The 22,190-nt window shown below is 42.9% G+C and overlaps 2 protein-coding genes across 6 annotated transcripts in view; both read left to right on the top strand.

Moving 5' to 3' along the window:
• Window positions 1–6,484, top strand: part of MAPK14 (mitogen-activated protein kinase 14) — a 28,289-nt gene extending 21,805 nt beyond the window's left edge. For 2 of the 3 annotated variants that reach the window (XM_068918644.1, XM_068918646.1), the window contains 4 exons: window positions 113–192; window positions 2,996–3,074; window positions 3,415–3,588; window positions 4,041–6,484. In XM_068918644.1, coding sequence (XP_068774745.1) covers window positions 113–192; window positions 2,996–3,074; window positions 3,415–3,588; window positions 4,041–4,108 — 401 coding nt within the window. In that variant the 3' untranslated portion in view covers window positions 4,109–6,484. Of the gene's footprint in view, window positions 1–112; window positions 193–2,336; window positions 2,417–2,995; window positions 3,075–3,414; window positions 3,589–4,040 lie in introns of all 3 variants that reach the window. The other variant, XM_068918645.1, reaches the window with a different exon arrangement.
• A 2,509-nt stretch (window positions 6,485–8,993) lies between these two features.
• MAPK13 (mitogen-activated protein kinase 13) lies at window positions 8,994–22,150 on the top strand. 3 transcript variants are annotated; one of them, XM_009667525.2, is made up of 12 exons: window positions 8,994–9,345; window positions 13,701–13,830; window positions 14,182–14,240; window positions 15,352–15,460; window positions 16,691–16,720; window positions 17,159–17,206; window positions 18,169–18,283; window positions 18,642–18,713; window positions 19,287–19,366; window positions 19,899–19,977; window positions 21,298–21,474; window positions 21,846–22,150. In XM_009667525.2, exons 1-12 carry the CDS (start codon window positions 9,227–9,229, stop codon window positions 21,923–21,925), a joined length of 1,098 nt encoding a protein of 365 aa, XP_009665820.2. In that variant the 5' UTR covers window positions 8,994–9,226; the 3' UTR covers window positions 21,926–22,150. The 3 variants fall into 3 exon arrangements, with proteins under 3 accessions (XP_009665820.2, XP_068774743.1, XP_068774744.1); XM_068918642.1 differs by having other exon boundaries at window positions 9,214–9,345; window positions 21,301–21,474; XM_068918643.1 differs by lacking the exon at window positions 8,994–9,345 and adding an exon at window positions 13,041–13,455.
• Window positions 22,151–22,190: the final 40 nt, after the last annotated feature.

The following is a 22,190-nucleotide window of genomic DNA, read 5'->3' as shown; positions in this document are numbered from 1 at the left end:
AGTGTTTTTTGTTGAGGCCTTGGCAGACGTTAACTTTCAACGTTAATAGGCTGATACTTTGCACTTTTCATTTTGATTTGTCCCAGCATTTTCCTTTATGGTCCATCATTAGATATTGATCAGTTGAAGCTCATTTTGAGACTCGTTGGAACCCCAGGGCCTGAGCTTTTGAAGAAAATCTCCTCAGAGTCTGTGAGTTTACACTTTGATTGTAATATCTGCCCTTTTGGAAGTCCCAGATTTGTGTGTTGCCCTCCTGTAGTCTGTCTGTAGTATGTGTTGGAATTTCTTTTCTTCCTTTGTTATTCTTTGCTCCTGGATGTCTTTGAGTTCATATGCTGAGTGTTATCTGATCTTTATTCCTCTTAACTTTGCCTATGGTATGATTTCTTCCTTCCATATTCTCATTTTACTGCTTTGTGTTTTTTTTTCTTTTCTTTCAGTTTGTGGGTTTTTACTTCACAATACATTGTATGATCAGATGCTACTGGGGAAGCGTTGTTCACACTTAAGAGCTTGAGACTTGTCTCAGTTATTGCTTCTCCAGATTGCCTACCTAAGGATCTTTCTGGTGAGGGGAACTTTTAACAGTAGCAAGTGTGTCATCCTCTAAACATACACAGTCCCCTTTTGGGAGTTCGTGTATGATTATTTTCTGAAACGCTACTGCCACCATCTTTGGTTTTGTGCTGTAAAATCCCAAATGCCTTTAGGCACTCTTTTGCAGAAGCCATTTCCAGGGTACGCACTATAGAGTCTGCCAAGTATATAAACAATCGTGCCATGCGTTAAAAGGGTACTCCTGTGTGGTGCCTTTTTATCAAGATAACAGCAAAAAGCTGCCTGTAGATTCCTTTTTAAAGGGTGAGCCATATTTTCAGCCATACCATCTTTTCTGTGTTAGTTGATTTTAATCTTGAATTATGAAATTCTGCGAAGGTAGCGTTAAACATCATTTGACTTTACCCGTTTCTGAAAACGTAGTGCATAGGAATCAGACCAAGGGATGCTGTAATGGTAGAGATTAACAAGTCAGCGCACAGCGAGCAATGAACTTGCTTAGAGGTAACTAGCAACGTACTTTAGCAAGTTATCATTGCTGTTTCTGTTCAGTAGTAGATGATCAATGCAGTGGAAAGTGATTAGAAGATTGTTTTGTACTGCAGCTTGTAGAATTTGTCATGTAACAGGGCCTGAGCAAATAAGTAAGTGCAAAACACTGGGGTAGCCGTGAATTGCCAGACGAATTGGTAAACTTGCTAAGTACCATGCCACTTTAAAAAGCCCTGGGATATCTCTTGGAATGGTAGAACTGAATTAAATAGGTGCCTTAAGGCATCTGTGAACTGACCCTATGGGACCCTGATGACGGGTAGCCTGGTATTTGAAGTGCAGGGGATTAGTGAGAGACACGAGCTTTAAAGGTTAACTAGGTTAAACACAAGGTTGGTTTGTATATGTAAGACTGAAGTATGGGTGTTTTTTTTTTTCCTTTTTACTTTTAGCCTAGTGCAATGAAAAGAAGAATTAGTCTTTAGGTCCAAGTCAAGAGTCTATTTAAAAAAAAATGCAGTGAGGTACTGTTTCTGCTATGTTTTTATGTTATACGAAGATAGCAAAACTATGAAGTATTTGAGGGGCCTTAGTGTGTCACTGTAATGAGTTCTATATTTGTTTTTCTTCTGCATCACTTTCGTTGCTCTTACTTTCTCTGTCCTGTTCATTGACATCAGTTAACTCTGTCTTATGCAATGCTAATGTTTTGCTAATTTTGCATTTATTGCCTTCTGTCACCTTGCCCACATATCAGTGCATTCATGGCTGTTTAGAAGGAGGCGCCAATTGTGAGCTGATTTCACTTTGCACCACAAGGAGCTTCAAAATTTTCTATGCAGAAAGAAAAGAGAATCTTGCAACCAGTGCAGAGGATAAGATTTTTTTTTAATTTTGTTCATTTTCCTAGGTTGTATGTAGCTGCAGCAGCCTAGGAAAACTTTTGAGGACTAGCTTCAGCCAAAGGAGATCTCTACTCTGATGGCTTAAACTGTTGGGAAATGTGGAAGTGATCATGTTGTAGTTTAATGCTACTAGTGGCAGACAGAAATGCTTCCTTTCTGTACTGACACGGTTAGCAAGTGATCAGTGATTCTCCATTGTTTTAAGTGTTCACTAGTCCAATTGCTAAACTTGTCACAGGTGTTTGACAGGATTAGTGGACCCTGCCTGTTTGGTCTGTGCCTTGTAGTTTGCAGAAGAGATGCTTTGTATGCAGCTGTTTTCTGTTTGAAATGGTTTTTTGCACTGTTTTTAACAAAGCCCTTGACTAGGCACTTAAGATATTAACCAGCTTCAGCAGATCATGCGTCTGACGGGAACACCCCCTGCATATCTCATTAACAGGATGCCCAGCCATGAGGTGAGACCTGAGCAGATGTGGGGGGGTTTGCAGTGCAGGTCATCACTTCTAGTGTTCACTGCTTCTTTAAACAAAATGCTCGCATGTGGCATGGGGTGGATATTGAATTAACTATCTGCTCTTCAGCAAGATTTTTGTACTAAATGAAAGCTTGACATTTGGACAGTGCATACTCAACCACTGATTTTAAGACATGGGAGAATCTGAATGTGAGCTGGTTTTGCATCGCGTGGATGCCAGTTATATGGCTTACCAGCAGCTACCATAAGGATGCAATACTGCACAAGCCTTACTGGGGACTCCAAGGCAGTCAGCTCTTGCAGCTGGTCTTTGGTCTGCGTATATGCGTTTTCAGTCTTGCATGAACCTCGAGTAATGTGAACTCTTCCTTCACTATCTTGAATGGCCTCTGGTCGAGAAAGGGTAACACTGGTGGGCTTAGTACGTATTTAGAGTAAGTAAAGAGGAAGCAAAGTAAGATGACAGGCTGTATGCAACCAGTGCTTCAGAATGATTGAAGTGTACTCTGTCTTGGTGGCTGGGTGGTGTTATAATTCAACAGAATATTTATTTCTGCAGGCAAGAAACTACATTCAGTCTTTGTCTTATATGCCGAAAATGAACTTTGAAAATGTGTTTATTGGTGCCAATCCACTAGGTAAGGCTTGCATTTTAAATTTTTTGCTCTTCCTGGCATTAAGAGTCTTACAGATTGTTAATGAAGGTGAACTTAGCATGTCCTGGGATACTAAGACTTTTCTCGAGTTTTGTTTTGACTGCAAATGGCGTTTGGAAAAGAGAAACGTGCCCTTTTGAAAGTGTAGAAAGTATGTATAGTCTATAGGAAATGAGAGGAAGAAATTGTGGATGATGAGGCAGGTCCTGAAAACTATAGATTCCTCATATATATTGGGCTTTTATGAGCTTAACTGCGGAGTAAAATGTCTCACAGCTCACTGTTGTAAAATCCTTTCTTTTCTGTTTTGGGGCTTTTGCAGCTGTGGACTTGCTAGAGAAGATGTTGGTACTGGATACAGACAAACGAATTACTGCAGCTGAAGCATTGGCTCATGCCTATTTTGCTCAGTATCATGATCCAGATGATGAACCAGTGGCAGACCCCTATGACCAGTCTTTTGAAAGCAGAGAACTTGAGATTGAGGAATGGAAAAGTGAGTCTTGGGAACAGGGGAGAGCGTCAGCCTGATTCTTTTGTGGCACGTGCTGTAAGCTGCAGTTCAACTAACCCTTGGGAGTTAGAGGCACAAAAGCTGATGAGAATGCTGTGGGCATCCTGTTGGTTCTAAGGTCCTCATACTGAGTGACTCTATCACATTGTGTGTATGTAATTAGCATAATCCGTGGTAACTAATTATTATTATGAGCATCCAAACATGTAGGTAACACAGTTTCAAACTTATTCACGTGTCCTCAATGCTCTGGAAGTATCTTTTATTATGTATGTTAGTCTCTGAGGTGGTATATCCATTTTTTTTTTCTTAATTAAAGCATGTTTTTCTTTTTGAAATATTGCTAGGAAGAACCTTTAAGATTATTGCAGGTCTTCTCACATGAGGTATATCTTTAATGCAGTCTTAAGTTTTTGTCACTCCTTTCCCACCAGGCTTGACTTATGATGAAGTAATCAGCTTTGTGCCACCACCGCTTGACCAAGAGGAGATGGAGTCCTGAGAAACTGCTCTCTTCTGTTTGTCCCACTTCACTGTGAGGGGAAGGCCTTTTCATAGGGACTCTCCAAATATTCAAGTGCCTCGTCACAACAATATTCTCCTTGGTGGAGGGGTTTTGTGTGTGTTGAATTGGGGAGGGTGGGGGGAGGGAAGAAAGTTGAATCTATGTAAACATGCTGCATGCTCTCTTGTATTCTGTGTACAGCCTGGGACTAGCCTCTGAAGACCTGTTCTGACTGCTCTTGACTCCTTCCAGAGTGACAGTGGTCAACCAGTTTGCACCACTGCTGGGGCAAGGTGGGGAAGGTGACTAAATTAAAGTTTGGTCACAATCATTGCCATTTTACCAGTTCCTCTACAGTTAAGTAACCTCACAGTAGTAGAAGTTGGTTATAGACGTAAGAGTCCTCCGTTTTCTTCAGGACTCAAGGTGGAGTTGAGGTATGCCCTTGTTCCATGCCAGGTGGCTGATTTACATCCAGATTTTCCTGGCATGGTGTACAGCAGAATGTACAGGCCTTCTAATGACCGTCTTTGGAACATGAGCAGGTTTTGATAGAAATTGTAAATATGTTTGTGCCTTAAACTAATGGGGAAAGAGAGGAAAGGAAGTCTGGAGTGGAAATCTGACCCTGCTGTTTTTCAGGGTGAGGTTCCCAGATAGCCAGGCATGAACACTATGTAATCAGGACATAACCTTCCAAGGCAACAGTGTCTCTCCCTGGATTGGGTATTCCTGTATTTCTCCCTCTTCCCCTCCTTTCATTCTGAGGCTTCCCAGCATTAGTTCCCAGGAAAGAGAGGCTGGAGAAGGTTCTTGCTAGCCACAAGTTTGTGTATTTTGTTCCTTAAGAGGTGGGATGTTTTTGCATGTCATAGCTGTATGTGCATGTAGAGCTACTTGGTTCCTGTTTTTATTTTTTGAGGATGGCACTGGGGCAGTTAAATCATCAGTGAGCTATTTTACTGAGTACCTCAGCCAGTGCCATGAAATCATAGCATCCTCCCTCTTGTGCTGCAGCTCAGTTGTGAAATACCTGTCATTCTGAAGGCTCTGATGGGAAAAGGATAAAATATACAGCATATAAACACGCACCTTTTTCTTTGTTCTGGTCTTATGGTTTCAGAGAAAGAGAAATTGGGATGGAAGTTTTCTTGTGAGATCAAGTGTAAAAAAAAGTTCTTCAAAGAAACAACTAGCATCTTGTGCTGGAATTTAAGTTATTTCCTGAAAAGAATTTTTTTTAGAATGTTGGAATCCAGAGGAAAGAAATAAGCATGTGTAAAACCACAATCTCTCTTTCACTGTCTAGAGCTATACATCCATCCATATATATACACACATATATATATGTATGTATATAAAACTAACATTTTACTAGAGGTTCTTTTACCTTCTTGGACAAGAGCTGCTTGGCTGCTTTTTAGCTGGTTGATCTCTGCCTGAGGAAATGGGAAAAGGGAGTATGTTTGAATACAATAATGGTTCATATATTTTGTGTTTTACAGGACTCCGAATGAATCAAATGCCCAGAGTTAGAGACTGGCAGGAGGGAGACTTTTTCAGCATTTTTGTTTGTTAGAACTGTACCTGAGGAGCTCAGGAGCCCAATTTTAGGACTTGGGGAGGAGGCATTTTTAGACATTCATCTGTTGCAGGCATCCTGTGTGGACAATGTACCTGTGTATGTGAGGAGACAGGCTTTTGCAGTATTTTGTATCCTTGTTACTTATGGGATGGAGAGAAACCATTTTTAGTGTTTTTACCCTGTGTTTGAAGAGGCAGCACAAAGGGATGGGACATGAGTGATAAAGCCATTGATTCTTCCTAGGCTACTTTCCAGTGATCTCTTCAGGTCATATACTCTACAGAAGTTTGGGGTGAGATGGAGAGAGCAGTTATTTCATGCTCTGGGATAGAACTCTTCCCCAGACCAACAAAATCAAGACAGAAAACCTCCCCTTTCTGCTGGACCAGCAGTCCAGGAATTCAAATGAAAATGTAGATAGTCTCTGTAAACCTACGGCAAGATTATTTTTATCAGCCATTTTATGTGTAGATGCTACAGTGTGATTTCATGCGGAAATATTGCTAAAGATTTTTTTTTTAAATATAGACATTGTGCGTGTGTGTGTATGTGTGCGTATGCGCGTGTGTGTGAGTGGGAAGTCCGTACTCTAATGGGAGCCCATGTGGCATGCACTCCCTACCTTCAGTGCAATGCTGTTCAGCTGCCTGGAAACTGAACAGGAGGATGCACTTCAAAGAAGAGATCTGCTATATTGTTTCTATCTATGAATTTTGCTGTAATTGGTTATGCCAGATAAGATGTCACAATACCACTGGTTTAAAAATAAAACCTATTTTTCAGATTTACTGGGCTGATGGTACTTACAAACCTCTCGTGCTAAACATTTTGTTTTAGCAAGGTATGAATCTCTCACTTGTGTCATACAGGAGCTTGTGTATGATAGTAAAGGCGCAAGGTTAGTTAGCTCTTGACCTTTTTTATTACTCTGTCTGCTTACGCTAGACTTCTGTGTCCATATTTCTCCAAGGTGAATTCTTTGACTGATACAAAACTAGCTTATAGTCTGAGCATGAGTACTGGAAGCAGTAAAAGTATTTTTATTCTCTGTTTAGTCTAGGAAGGACTTTATTCAACATAACAGACCAGCATTCTGCTACTTGCCCAGACCTGGGTCCCTTTCTCAGTAGTACAGGGTTTTTGTTTTTTGTTTTACTCTTTAGAGATGAATTTTTCTCTTGCTCCTCAGCTGTCGTCAAGTTGGTGGTGGAAAAGATACTTACGGGAGCAAGAGACTTCCCTAAGAGCAATCAAGGCTGTCCGTAACGGAGATTTTAAACTTCTGTCATGTATCCGTGCCATTTGTTCAGAAAAACAATCAGAAGAATGGCTGAATAAAGCTGCATTCTTCAAATTCTCTAATAAAAGCCTCAATGTTTGAAGTTCCCAGGTATTGATAAAACGAGGAGACACACATCGATCCAAATTAGATAGCTGTATATTTATACAACTTTTACACTCACCTGTCACAAAGCTGTACAGTAGTTGATTTGAATAGTTAGGAAGATCTTTTTTTTTTTTTTTTTTCCTTGACTACAAAGAAGCTACCTTTCTGCTTGTTTTTTGCCTTTGCTCACTATGGTGCAAATCAAGAGGGGAGGAAAAAATACTAAGCAGGACATGTCGTTCATTGTTTTCTGGAGGGAAAACGAACAAACAAGAAAACCCAAGATACAATTCCTGAATGTGCTCAGTTGTAAAATTAACCTGGTTAGCAAAAAATAATAAAATTAGCGAGAATCAAATTGGAAAACAATAAATTACAACTACAAAATGAAACGATTACCTCAAGGTTTCCTATTTGATTTTAAATTGGTTGCTTGACTCAATTCATCTCGCTACAGCTAAGACATGTCCTAGATATTTATAACTTCTTAATTGTGCACTGATTAACTCTGTGTGTGTGTGTGTGTGCGCGCGCGTGTGCGCGCACAGATAGTTGAGCAAGAGATGTGTGTTAAGCAAAAATACAACTCATTTGTAATTTTTTGTACTGGTAGTTTTTGCTGTAATACTGCTTGCTCACAGATATATTTATAGAACCAAACCAGTCTTTTGTTTATTTCCTTACTGTAGTGTTGCTATAGCCAGGGTAGAGTTTGTTTACATCTGTATGCACATGCAAATTTAAAATTTTAACAGCACCTTATCCCTAATTTGTTTTTTTACGTGAAAGAGACCTTTCCCATTGCTGTTTCAAGAACAGTATATGTTGCAGTGGTCACCTACACCCAGGTAAAATGAATCTTCCCTTGAAAACTGATAGTACCATTTTCCGTAATTTCTACTTATCAGCTATCTAGACATGCTGAAAGCAGGAACACCTTACAGTTAGTAAGCTAGTAGGGGATACAAGTGGAAATGAGTGCTGGGGATGTAGGGTAAAGCTGGTCTAGCTTGCCAGGACACGACTTAGTCACTTCCTTTGGAAAGTATGTAAGATGGACCTTCAGAGCACCACCTCATTCTTGTAAAGCCAGAACAAAATATTGAAGCATTCTCTGCTTACCAGGAGTAGGTCTTCTCCTACAGGCCGTCTGAGTTTACTGGTCTGGCGTGGTACCACTAGACAGAGCAGTAAATTTGTCTTTTTTGCTGTCCAAGAACACCTGAGAAGGGGTTAGACCTGCTGCAGGAAACGGAACCGGAACAATTTTAACAAGACCCAGCAAAGCCTCGAGCGTGCACAATTCTCAGGATGGTCCCATCACAGCAACTCTGGAACCTGCGGTCACCTGACGGCAGTGGAGAGCCTCAGCCTGCTTTTGCTGTGTCTTCTCTGCTGGGAAACCAGGCCAGGAGCTTAGGAGAAAATCACCATCATTTCCATGCTCTTCTGTGAATTCTCCCAGTGATCAAACTGACACCCAAAGCTCCTGGTGTCCCTCATCATGAGTCTGGAACAGTCCTCCATCTGCTGGAGAGAAGAATGTCCCTTCTTGTCTGACGCGGTGCTGTGGTTTGTCGTCTGCGTCAGACATCACCCCAGATTCCACGGCTCAACAGGTCCTTACTCATCCACTTGTTCAGAGCAGTGATTTCACGAGACCCCTTCCTAGCCCCACGAAGGCATTTCTTGGTGTGCACTGGCAGCCTGATTGCTTTCCCTGCCACTCGTGGGAGAGGCAGGAGTGGTGAGAACAGCAGACGGAAGGTTGCAAGTCACTGAGGGGTTCCTGAACGGGGACTGCCTCTCTGTTCCTGCGGAGAGCTTGCCGTGGTGCGCGTGAGCTGGAGGTGTGTCTGCGCTGGGGCTTAGTGCTCCCAGCTCCTATAGGAGAGTCGAGAATTACCTGTGTAAGGTCAAGGCGTGTCTGACTGGAAACCTGATGCCTCATCTCAGCCAATGTGGAGGCGGAGGGAGGAGGGCTGAGACATGTACCTTCACGCTCACAACAGCTGAAAACAGAGAAGGAAACTAGCTAGAGCTTTTTTTACGGGCACAGAAGGCCTTGGAATCCTTGTCTCCCCCAGAAGTCCAGCTGTATTTCAGTACTCTGGGGGGGTGTCACTCCCACACTCGCCAGGCGATGAGCATCGCAAGGAGAAGAGGCTTTTGTAGACAGGAAGTGAACAAAACCATCTGGGAGCTGCCCAGGAGATACACGTCCATCCACCCTGTGGGGTCCGGGGCCTACGGCTCGGTGTGGTGAGTGAGGGTCCTGCCTGCCTCTGGGCAGGCGGAAACAAGGGGCAGGCTGGGGGTGTTTAAAGTATCACTCTGGGAGCGGGGGGAAACGAGGCGGTTCTTCTTAGCTTTCATAATGGAGGGGTGTTATTTGCATGTGTGATGACAGTGGTTTGTCTCCTGCCTACTTCAGTTGCCTTAGTGTGAGTAGTTACAAGCTGTGGGTTAGAGACTTGGTTGCTTGAAGAAAACAATGTTTCCTCTCTGCCCACCCAGAGTAACCATAGGAGGAGAGAGTCTCGTCTCATATCTGCGCTCTCACCTGTGCAGGCTTCCTGTTCCTCTTAGCTGACACCTGGACAGGCAAATCTTGCGGAGCAGTTTGAGGGAACAGGAGGTAGACAGCGCTGCCACGTGCAACAAAACTGGCTTGTGATACTACCTTGACTTTGGGAGCCACGGAGCCTTCAAGCTTGCCTTAGTCTCTAGCCTGGGTAAAGGAAGGCATTTTGTCAGTCTGCAGCAAGGGGAAAAAACCTCCAATATTTGAAAACAGTTAGTAAATACTAGGAGAGCTGGGTACTGGAACAAAGCACCAAACCTCTAGAGACAGCGATGGATAAGGCATGTCCTTCACAGCATGCTTTCAGTAACAGGTCAGACAAACATTAGTTGCTACTAGTCCGAGGCGGTTGATGTCAGACTACCTAGGGAAAGAAATTGGATAATATGACTTCTTGTTACTGCTTCCAACTTGAATTCAGAAAATAGTTAAGACTTATTTTAAACCGGCATCAGGTAAAAGATTGAAACTTCCTGCCGGGTTGATGATAATCTTCCACCTCCAAGAGAGCAGCGTGAAGCTGCTGTTAATTAGCTGGGCAACGGTGCCTGTAGCAAACACAAAAAGTCAGATCTTGCTTCGTTATGCTGCTGCCAATCTGGGAAGACTCTGCTGACTTTTAGAAGAGTTAAATGTGAAACAGCCCATTGATAGTATCTGAAGCTAATGCTTGTTTCATAACATGACAGGCAGAGCAAAAGAGGTGTGTCCCTTTTTCCAGGTGTTCTGCAAAGTATCTCTTATGTTTGTCACTGCAGGAATCCCGAAACCCTAGGGCCTAAGTTCTGGGTTTGTCCCCTGGCTGCCTATTTATGGCACACAAAGAGACACTGAATGTTTTCTTTTTCTGCTTTGTCTTTTTAATGTGCAAGGTGTGTTTCTGAGACACTTAAGTGAGTTCAGCAAAATCAGGAAAGACTCCACTTGACGCTTTTGATATTTGTATTGTTTTCTGTTTTTTATTTTAAAAAATAGTCAAATAGGAAGGCTTAAAAAAAAAAAAGAATAAGGGGTAAATGAACGGACAAAAACGTGAAGAAAAATCCTTCTAAGCTCTCCCTCCCCACCAGGAAAAAAAAAAAAAAACAGCAAAACAAATCTTTTACTGGTCTCTGAATGTCTCAGCTGCTCTTGAGAATCTCAAGGCAGGATGGGTATGCGCTAAACTAGACTCAGGGTACTGGATGGTATTAATTTGGCGCAGACAATGCATGCTGGACTCAGCAGGTTTGGTGCCCATTCCTGTGCAAAGTACAAGTCGAAGAGTGTGGAGTTAGGATTTGCTGTCCTCTGCTGGGAATTGGTGGGAAGCTTCTTTCTATCGCAGCATTATAGTCAAGCTGCCTGCTTTTACAGGTTCTTGAGTGGTCTAGAATAGCTGAGCAATTGATTCAGGAAAAACAGGAAAGACATGTTTCTTCCCTCATTAATTCTTCTGAAATCTGTAGCAACTTGACTTTCAGCTGAATGTAACTGCAGAGAGTCTTCTAATATAGCAGGTGTTGATGTTGCCAACCTCTGTCAGCAGAGCCAGGGACAGTAGCTCTGTCCCTTGGCTTTCAGCATAGCTGTCGGTACGGCATGCTTGAGCACCTCGGGTCCCACGCTCTGCTAAGAGCTTCAGCTGCACTCCAGACCACCTCTGCAGGCCTGCAAAGTGCTTGTGTGACCTTGTCTCGAGGTTGGCCTTGGTGTCATCCTGAACTTCCAGCTATTCATTAAACCTATGCTGGTAAGAACATTGTGGGCAACATCTCCCCAGCTGTGTCAGCTGAATTAACTCTTAGCTATGCCTATGGCAAGGGTGAAAGTCATGCTGTTTATGCTGGGTAGGCTGAAGCTACATCACCCGGAGTCTCCTGTGTTGACAAACTGTTGAATGGTGGGGTTACATATTTGCCCTGTAGGCCAGAAGCTAGGAAGGGAGGAAAAAACACATGCTCTGAGGATAGGAAACCTGGCTTGGGTTCTGCAGCAGTCCACAGAAGCTGTTTGACTATGTGGTCCAAGTCATTTCCCCTTATTTCCCTTGCTCCTCAGAGAATTTCCAGACTGTGCTGCCCCTTCTGTTGACACCTGCTGAAGTCCTACTGAAACTGAGATAAATTGTCACTTTTTTCATAAGATATACTCTTATGTTATCTCTTCAGCACTGGTGCTGCCTTGTGTAGCTATTCCAGCACTTCCTTTACTTTTTCCAGCTGAATGTTTTGGCTACATCACTCGTACCGAAGCTGTCAAAGGATACATCTGCTCTCATCACGCTCAACTTAGAGCAGCTAGAAGGGACCCCAGTGGCCAAAACCAGAGAGATTATCTGACGGTATCAGAGATGATGTCTCTGCTCACTAGATGAAAACTGTTGATAGGCCAGACCGCTGGAAAACACATCACAACTGATTACTTGTGGGCAGCAATTAAAGCAAGCTATTTAACAGGCTTCCAAGAATTGTAGCAAGGAACTGTTAACCTCTTTTCAGCATGAACCCAAATGGAAAGCCATGCTGAGCAGGATATTCCAGCCTCCCCTACTTCAAGTCTGCCCTAAACCCAGTGAAATGCACCATTTGACTCTGATACCCTGTGTTATTATTATAGACTAGTATTTTTCTGTTTATTCCATTTATGAAGGCTTTGCCTTTGCATCTGAGTGACAGCTTTGGAGATGACTGTAACGTTGCCTCTGCCTTACAGTTTTATGTTACTTGGCCCTCCCAGGCTCAGAGAGCCCTGAGGAAGGAGCTGTGGCTGGAGCCTAGCAGTGGGGGTGAATCCTGCATCTCTTTGGAGAAGGAAGCAGAAGGAATGTGTCTGTGTGAGGCTGAAACTGCCTGTGGAGGAAGCGTGCAAAGTGCTAGTACTAACATTCACATGGGCTTGGTTACACGCTGTACAGCTAAAAGCCATGGAAATAAACATGCCAGTTTATTGCCCTTTAGTTTCCCTGTGAAGATTAGATAAGGATTTGCAAAGCAGTGGGAACTGCTCTGGAAACCCAGAGTGAGGTTTGGCTTGGAAAGCCTTTATCTGTTTGCCTCTTGAAGAGGTCAGGGAAGGGCTGAGGCAGCGATACATAAGGGGGTGCATGGACACTCCCTTTCATAGCCCTGAAAAAGCAAGATGTAAGATGGAGACAATGCTGCCTTACAAGTGATTCCTGAGAGTGTATTGCATTATTAATAAATACTTTGACCTTAAAAAACATCTCAAAGTATCAGATATTGCTCTCTCTACCTCTCTGTGACAGGACAGTACCAAAAGCCACACAATGCTTCCCACATTCTGAACACTTTGCAAGTACTAACTTACAGATTTTAAATCCGCGTGCGAGTATTACGACCTTTAGAGTAACCTTGTTTTAATAAAGTCTGAAATTTAAATAGAGAACACACCTCTCTCAGCCTTCTCTCCAGCTAAGGCTGCTGTGCTATGTTTTCATTAGCTTTATAGAAGAATCTCACTGTCAGCCTAGGATCTGCTTTTATACAGAAGTACTTATACAGCATCAAAGATTCTGGATTCTGAAGAATTAATTCCAGTAGCTTATGTTTTCAGAGTGTGACACCCACTGTCTTTGTTCCAGAAGACTGTGAAGAAGGTTGACCCACCTTAAAAGACAGCAGCCTCCAGGCAGATGGCAAAGCAAAAATTGCTTTATTCCCTTATCTTTGTGAGTTAAGGAAGGGAAAGGCATACGGGGCAGAATTTTAGCTAATCCTGACCTTTAACCCTGTGTTTCTCCCTCTTCTCACTGCTCTGTTAGCTCCAGCTTATTTCTGCAGGTTAAAGTGAGTGTTAAAGGGAATGAAGACTAGCCACTAATAATTTACTTGGCGTCCTGTCTAGTCCTCGCGTACGGAACTCCGCTATATTTCTCTGCCAGCCCAGAAAGATCAAGGGGCCTGCCTTTGCTGCTCCTCTGTGAAGTCCAGAATTGGCTCTTCTCTAGAAGGAAACTTGTTTTAGTATTGTAGTATAGTATTGTTAAAACATATGGCCGATGTCACAGCTGGTTTGTATTTGTTTGCTGCAGTTCAGCCATAGACAAGAAGACAGGTGAAAAAGTGGCCATCAAGAAGCTGTGCCGCCCGTTCCAGTCAGAGACCTTTGCCAAGAGAGCGTACAGAGAGCTCATGCTGTTGAAGCATATGCAACATGAGAACGTAAGTACTTATTTCTCTCCGTTCTGCTGAAGCAGGGGGAACCTTCTTGCCGACTGGGAGCAAGTCCTTCCTGGCAGCAGCACCTTTGTTTTGAGACGTCCCTGCTTTTGGCGCGTGCGGGTAGTCTTGGGGTTTGTAACTGCCACCTGCCTACTGCGCCCAATTGGCACGGGGCTTGAACAGATGTGTGAAATGGGTGCTCCCGTGTATTAGTAAGAGGAAACGTAGCTGCACGTCATAGCGATAGACTTCTGAATGGTCACACATGTGCCAATAGAGAGCTGTTACATGAGTCCTACTTACACAACAAATGCTTTTCAGGTTTAAGTGTGAACTTCTTTTATCCGTCAGGTCATTGGGTTGCTTGATGTCTTCACGTCTGCCCCCTCTTACCATGGATTCCAGGACTTGTAAGTTTGGGGTTGCTGTGCGTTCACTCTCTCTAGATTCAGTCATTGACCAAGATGCTTGCAGACTTGACAGCTGAATGATACATCGTTTTGAGGTGCAGATCTGCAGGCTGATTTGTTTTTTAACACACTAAAGCCAGACATCCCCAAATAACAAGGGGAATCAAAAGCAGAGGTCAGTTCCAGTGGCTACAAGTCACAGAATACATAAATGGATCACACATGCCACGTCCACAGCTGGCACAATGCATCGTATGTGAACCAACACATATAACCAAGAGGCATTACATTCCATGAGTATGTCATATGTAGCATGATATATGCTAATGCATTGGCAATGTGACTGCTGAACTGTAGTCAGAATGGGAGCAGTATCATTTATCAGGCCACAGAATAATTAAACTGAGAGAATTTTAAAGATCTGACTTATTTTTGACCTTGATTCCGGCTATTCTTTTTTTTTTTTTTTTTTTGGCATTTCTCTCAGTTTTTGATGGTCGAGTTGGACCAGTCAGTTTCACTTCCCAGTCCTTGGGCACTGGCAGCACATGCCTGGGTTTGGATTTCGGCTGATGGCTGCGTATTTAGCCATCTGCACATAAAGTGTTTGATGGTTCTCACTGCGGTTCCCACTGGAGGACTGGCAACTAATTAGCAGTCTCAGCAGGCAGGCCAATGACTGAATAGAGCTAGATGTTTTCTGAGGCAGAGTTGAAGAGTATTACAGGAATAAATTTGGGACCCAATGCAGCAGTTTTGCAAGACTCTAAAGCTGCACAAGATTTTTCAGCTATCAGATGATGTAAGACAACCTGGAAGACAATCTGAGGTCTAAAGTAAACTAATTCAGGACCGTTAAAGTTTGGAAAATCCTTGTTCATGTTTGATGTCAGGTATCCAATTTGAGGAGGAGGAGAAAGCAATTTTCAGAGCACATAGATGGCCTGCAGTGATGCTGGGATTTCTTAGTTAGCCAGGAACATCGTTACAACAGCCAGTCTTAGTTGCAGTTAAGTTACGCAGTTGCAGGAGCAAAACAAGTGAGAACAAGGCTAGCTTCGTTCCTTATGTTTTTCTTCTAGACTCAGGGCCTTGTCTTACTGCCTTTTAGCTACCTGGTGATGCCATACATGCGGACAGATTTACAAAAGATCATGGGACATGAATTCAGTGATGAAAAGATCCAGTACCTGGTCTACCAAATGCTGAAAGGGTTGAAGGTAGGTGGGTCTGGAGACGCTACAACAAGGCTTAGATACCAACAGATGCGGTGACTCACTCTGTCTCCTCTAGGAGTAGATCTTGTTCTGTATCACCTCGGGGCTGACCGCAACAAATAACCTTTTGAACATCGTATAGGAAGATTTGTATTTTTAATGGCATCCACTGATAACAGATATTTGTTACTGAACTATAAGAGTTCAGTATGAACTATGAAAGAGCAAAATGAGTGCTCTTTCACATTAGTCGATCAGTTATCGACACAATCCAGCAGTCACAGACCTTGTGATGGTTTTCCATGACAGCAGTTGGACTTGCCAAAACTCCTAGAGAAACTGTATGTGGAAAGTAAGAGGCTTTTAGCAAATGGCGCTTCTGTTAAATTCTTTATTCAGGCTCTTAGCAGAGAAGACAGAAGGAATAATTTTCTATCCAGTACAATGAGCAAGGAATATGCTTCTTTTTTAACTGGCACTGGGGGAACAGGAAACAGTCGCTCCAAACCCTGAAATGTAGAGATAATGCTCCCTTCTCTAAAACCCTTCAGCTAAAGTCAAAACAGTGGTTTAAAGGCATTAATGAGTTCACCTTAATAACACCTTTCTCCAGATCACCATTATCTTGACTTCAAATAAAGGGGAGAAAGAATATACAAAAGGTTTAACTGGTATGACAAAAACCATGTAGTTAGTCTTTGAAACAGTAACTTCACTCCTAATTTTGTGTTTTAATGAAGAGATTAAATTTTTCATGTGGTTTAACACACAGAACAACAAATTTTTCATGTCATCTACTGACCACGTTCCTATCTGTAATTCTAGTTCCTTTATTTGATAAATTTTAAGCTATTAAAATGTTTACTTACTCTAAGGAACTATTGTTCCATATCTCCTCTTCTGCTCTATGCCTCTTTAGGCTGGCAGTATAATTGCAAATGCTATCAGAAATTCAGTGCAGAGATTCCCTTTCAGGTTGCTGGCTAGGTCATTTTCTTTTGGGAGACGTTATTTCTCCTTCGTGACTGTAACCTCTATTGTGGAGCTATGCACTGAGGGCCAGGGGCTTGCAGAAGGTTCCAGAGACTGTGTTTTCAGCAAGTTCTTGCTTGTAGCTCTCCTTTCTCTGATTTTTTTTTTTTTTGGGGGGGGGGGTGGGGGTGGGGCGGGGAGGGTGAGGGGAGGAAGACCTGTCTGCTGGTGATCATATTGTGGCTCCTCTTTTTATTTCAGTACATTCATTCTGCTGGAATCATTCACAGGGTAAGTAAGTTCATGTGTACTACTCCTCTAATGTTGTCTCTTTGAGAGAAACACAGCTCAGTCATAAAATTAACAAACTCCTAAACATCATTTCACCAGTAGTCTCCTCTTTTCTTAGTCCTTGGAGTTCTCCCTCTTTTTCCCTCCTACACCTTATACTTGTTTGGATTTGCTCTGTTACCTGTGCAGTATATTTTGAGGAAATGATGTATTTTCTGACAAGCTAATGTTTTTGGAATGAAAGCAGCTTCAGAACAAATAAAACAGTTTCCATAATCTAGAGCTGTACAGTATACCAGGCAAGTTGTTTTTGCTGTATTGATGGTGGATTCAGGATGCTGTGGTACACCATCAAAGGCAAGCTGAGATTTGACTAAATCTCATGCGGATGAGCTGCAGGTCATAATGTCCTTATTATTCTGATCTTGTCCGTTTTAGGACCTGAAGCCAGGCAATCTGGCTGTCAATGAAGACTGTCAACTAAAGGTAGGTGAAAAAGCACGACTTTGCAGCTTGTAGCATGTAGTGTATCAGATTGCTGCCGAACTGCTTTGTGAGCAGGAATCCTGGCATTCAGGCATCGTCATGTTTCCTCTTGTGTCCTGAGACTTGATTCAAGGTATTTCATTACACGCTGGTTGGAGTCAGTGGGAAACACTCACCTGCTTATGTAACTTGCTGAATCAGGGCCCGAGACTTGGTATGAACATCCTGTCACAGTAATTCTTGCTGTATTGAAGTTCATGATGACTTCCTAAATAAATTCAATGCCGCTGAGCAATACTTGCGTTAGACGAATGATCCCTGAAGGATAACTGAATTCAAGCACAGTTACCCTTTGGTTCTCATTGACTAGGACTAGAAACAGGATGGTTGTGATTCTAAACAAAGTTATTTTCAGCGTTGCTGTAAAGGAATTGCTTACAGCTCTGTGGCGTGATGGTCTAGCAAACATTCTGTCACGTATGTAACAGGGAGTGGCTCTGTTGTCTGTAGAGGTTGGGTCATACCCACGTTCATTTTCAGTATCGTGGGAGAGGTCATCCCCTGTCAGCTGCAGGGTGTTTTTGTAGAATATGGTGAGTCGTGTTGGCCTGGGAGCGTACCTAGGCCTCCAGGTTATAGAAGAGCTCAATTTAAAAACTCAGAGTTTAAACTTAAGTTTCAAGATAGGAAGTGACATTCCAAGTAGCGCACAACACGGATCCCTTTCCTCAGGGTCTTCACACGACAACTGGTTTTGCAGCCTGCTTGCAATTTACAGTGGAATTAAGGCAAACCTGTTAGTTCTTTGAACCATCCTGTGGGTGGCTCTGGTATAGTAAGAACTTTATTATTATCTGATTGGATCTGTTTCATTTCCTCATAGAAGTAGATTCTCACTTGCCTGTAGGATTTCTCTTTTCTTTCCTGCCCTTCCTTCTCCCTTTTCCTTTGGTGACCTGCAGATTTTAGACTTCGGCTTGGCGAGACATGCGGATGCTGAAATGACAGGCTATGTGGTTACACGCTGGTACAGAGCACCAGAAGTCATTCTGAACTGGATGCATTACAACCAGACAGGTGAGTTGCATTGCTTCAGCTGTGTGACTGTCTGGTGGCAAGCTGAAAGATCCCCCTGTCATGCCTGGGTCAAATCTCATGTAATCTTCCAGATGTTTTTGTTCTTTATCATCAATGTCTCTCCTAGAGCAGAACTGGGCTGACGCAGCCCCAGCTGGACTACTCCCAAAGTTAGTGCTTGTGGGAAAAGATGAAGGCAGGGATTGTAGTAGCATAGAAAGAACAGCGGAGGGTGGAAAATGAGAGTGAAATTGAAATCAGTGCCTTCTGCAGACTGAAAAGGCAGGAGACAGCCCCCAGCAATCATTTCTTTCTTCAAGCTTGTGTCATTCTTTTTTTCCTGTTTCTCCCTGAACAGTGGATATCTGGTCTATTGGCTGTATCATGGCAGAAATGCTGACCGGGAAAACGCTGTTTAAAGGAAAAGATTGTATCCTTTCAAACTGAACCTGTTTCCTGGGGGGGCGGTGAATTCTTGGCACATGTGAAAGTGCTTTTATGAATATGAAGCTACTGAGAGAAAGGGTATAGGTCTGGTGTACCAAGAGGTAGTCACAGGGGACTAGTGGGGTCTTCTTAGTGAGGGAAATAGTGGAAGGGCCAAGCCACCCCTAGAAATAGATCTCTGTGCTGGCTACATGCACCTTACATCAAGTAGCTAACCTTGCATAGCCACAGCTTCATCCCCAAACCCTTGCATGGGGAGATCCCGAAACCTATGGGCATATTCCCCAGCAGAGTTGTGCCAGCAAAATTCTCTGCTGATGAAGGTGTGCCAGCAAAGGAGTCCTTTTGTGGACAGATTGCGTCTCAGGAAGAGAAGCTGTCTTTGAGTTCTTTTTGCCAGTATAGTGAGTTTCTGCTTGTGTATCTCTATGGGGTTCCTATCATAACACGCTCATAGCTCTCAGAGGTCCTCAGGCCTTCCTGCACAAAGAATTGAGCTACGGGGTGGGGTCTGGGGCTTGCTCCTAGATGGATAATCTTTAATGCAGCATGCCAGACCTAGATCAGCTGACTCAGATCCTGAAAGTAACGGGGTATCCAGGAGAAGATTTCGTGGAGAAGCTGGAAGACAAAGCGGTAAGAAAGCTCACTGTGGCTATTATTCAGGGCCTTGCTGCCAGAGGCATGGTGGAGAGGGATTGACTTTACAGCTTCTTTGAGATGGGAGGGATGTTGCTTTTAAATCAGTCATTGGAACAGGAGAGAGAGAGAATCTTTCCCTCCTGCTGAGGAAGACGTTTCTCTTTATTAGCGGCACATCTGATGTATTTGTCCTTAATGTTTAATGTATTGCCTTGAGAACGGGGGTGATTGTAGGGACTGGAAGTTAAGATGCCTAGGTAAGATGCTTCATGGCTCAGCAAAGCATCTCCCTCCTTTGTTCTTCAATCTGGCCATTTTCTAGATGGGAGTATTTCTGTATCTCAAAGAACTGATAAAAATAGTTCCTCACAAGCTGGTCACTGAAGTGTGACATCTAGGATAATTTGCTGTTCTTTTCTTTCTCCATTGCTCATCTAGGCCTAAACCAAAAGCTCTATTATATACCCCCCCTTGCACTTGTCCAGTTGCAGTAAATGTGTGTGCTGTGCTTTCCTATTTCTTTTAGGCTAAAAGTTATATCAAGTCCCTTCCAAAAATTCCCAAGAAGGATCTGTCTGTGCTGTTCCCCAAAGCCAATCCTCAGGGTAAGCCATCTTCAGTATTTCTCACACATTTTTACTGCTGGAAATAATGTAGGCTGAATGCCCCAGCTGCAGTTTTGTTTCTCTTTCTCATTACTTCATGCTACTTCCTTCCTTGCGGATTATACTCCTGCAGAGGGCTAGCCCTTCCCAGGGCAAATGTGTGTAAGCTAAAAGCAAAATAATTCTTTATCTTGTAGGAGATACAACAGCGCTACAGCAGCAATGTTCTGCTATTCTTGGCCATTTCCTTTATTATTTTTAAATGACATGGCAGTATTTTAGGAAAAGGTAAACTTTTGATGCGTGCATCAACCAGCCAGAAGAGAGCACGTGATGTATAACAGGATGTCTAGGTTGCAGGGTGCAAATTATGGGACTAGGAAAGTTGCATGTAATCTTAAAACACTTTCAGCTCTGTTTCGTATGAGTTAGGATGAATTTTGACTAAGACTGGTTTCCAAGCTTGTTGTTTGTAGCCAAGCAGGTGATATTGCCATTAGTAGCATTCAAATGAACAAACCAGCTCTTCTTTTTCATTATTATTTCCCAGCCCCGAATCCAAGGCATCATAAGTTTTTGTAAAGAGCCAAAAATTTCCATAGTCCATTCAAGTATTCTTTTTTTTGTCTTGTGGGAAGAGTACAGCTTAGCTCATAACTGTGTGTTAAACACCTGTACCTTTTGATATTTAACAGGCAACTGAAGTGTGCGATTTTCAGGGGAAAAATTGATCTCCTACAAGTAACTCTTTCCCTAGATAGCTTATAGAGGTGGGTGAGAAAAACTCTTCTAAAAGCTGAGAGGAAGAAAGCATTAAGCTGTTAAAACCAAGGGGGAAAAGGGCTGACAGACTGGTTAGTATCTGAGTTTCCTGCCTTCCTGTTTACCAGGGAGGTATAGATTTCTTTATAGATTACTCATGTTAAGACTGCTTTGAGTAACAGGGGTCAGAGTGAAAGCAAATTATTGAAATTGAAAATATCTATCTTGAAGTTACTGGCTTGCTGTTTATGTTCTTGCAGCTCCATCCATGCAGCAAGGCCTATTCAAGATTAAGCTGTTTTTTCTGCCTGTTTTACCACTTTAGTCAGAACTAGACTTCTGTTAGCTAAGAGCTACTCGAGGGTGCTGTTTGGTGGATTTTGCATCCGGACTGATGGGGAGCTCCACGCTCCTTTGGCCCGATTGAGGAGTCTGTTTCATTTTCAGGTCTGGAAACAGTAGTACTAGAATCACTGGGGCTATCGCTTTCGGGATTCATGCGCAGGATAGCTGTTCTCCATTTAACCTGCTTAGCAATGTTCCTGTCTCCTCCTACAGCAGTGGATCTGCTTGACAAGATGTTGCAGTTAGATGTGGAGAAGCGTCTTACAGCCACGGAGGCTTTGGCCCACCCCTATTTTGATCAGTTTCGAGATGTTGAGGAGGAGACAGAAGCACAGCAGTCCTATGATGATTCTCTAGAACATGAAAAACTTTCAATAGATGAGTGGAGAAGTAAGAAGTTTGTCTTCTTTGAAGTTCCCATCGTCCTGTCCCTGTCTAGCATGGGCTTTCCTGACCCTTTTTCTGTTTCCTGTGCACGTGCTGAGTAAGGCTGACTTCACTACTATTGCTTGTTAATGCCTCAGCGATAAACAGTGTGCGTCTCCCTTTCCTTACTCTTGTCTTTATGCATTCAGCTAAGATCCCTTCTGCCTGTCTCTCTCCAGACACTTTTTTTGCCTCTGTTTTGTCTCTCTTCCTCCCAGCTTACGCTTGTCACATCCTTTCAGCTGAATAATGATCAAAGTTTCATTTTTTCCTCTAAAATCGAACAGCAGTAATATGCTAGTGATATTCACGATTATTTTGTTCTATTTTTCAAGAGCATATTTACAAGGAGATCTTGTCCTTCAGTCCAATTGCACGGAAGGACTCAAAGAAGCGAAGTGGAATGTCATTATAGCAACTGAAGCAGCTGTGACTGGGATTCGTTTCTTGTGCTGGATTATAGATGGGATTTACACTACACTGCCTTGCTCTTAACCATCACTTGGCCTGTGGGACTTCCGTGTATGTGAGCACGGGGATGACACCATGCTGTGGGCGTTGGACTTTGTTCTAAAAAGGGGGATGCAACCCAAATAGTTTTCCATACTAAAGATAAATATACTCTTATTGAAACTCCAAATGGGAGAATTTTACCTGGTGTTTCTTTGTTTACATATTCA

The sequence above is a fragment of the Struthio camelus genome, chromosome 24 (assembly GCF_040807025.1).
Source record: "Struthio camelus isolate bStrCam1 chromosome 24, bStrCam1.hap1, whole genome shotgun sequence".
NCBI classification, from domain to species: Eukaryota; Metazoa; Chordata; class Aves; order Struthioniformes; family Struthionidae; genus Struthio; species Struthio camelus.
This window is presented reverse-complemented; position numbering and strand designations above follow the sequence as displayed.

Coding starts and splice junctions, on each gene's coding strand:
- MAPK13 (XM_009667525.2), top strand. CDS start 9,227: ATGAGCATCGCAAGGAGAAGAGGCTTTTGTAGACAGGAAGTGAACAAA. Junction 19,978..21,297: donor CCCCAAAGCCAATCCTCAGG/GTAAGCCATCTT, acceptor CTCCTCCTACAG/CAGTGGATCTGCTTGACAAG. Junction 21,475..21,845: donor TTCAATAGATGAGTGGAGAA/GTAAGAAGTTTG, acceptor CTATTTTTCAAG/AGCATATTTACAAGGAGATC.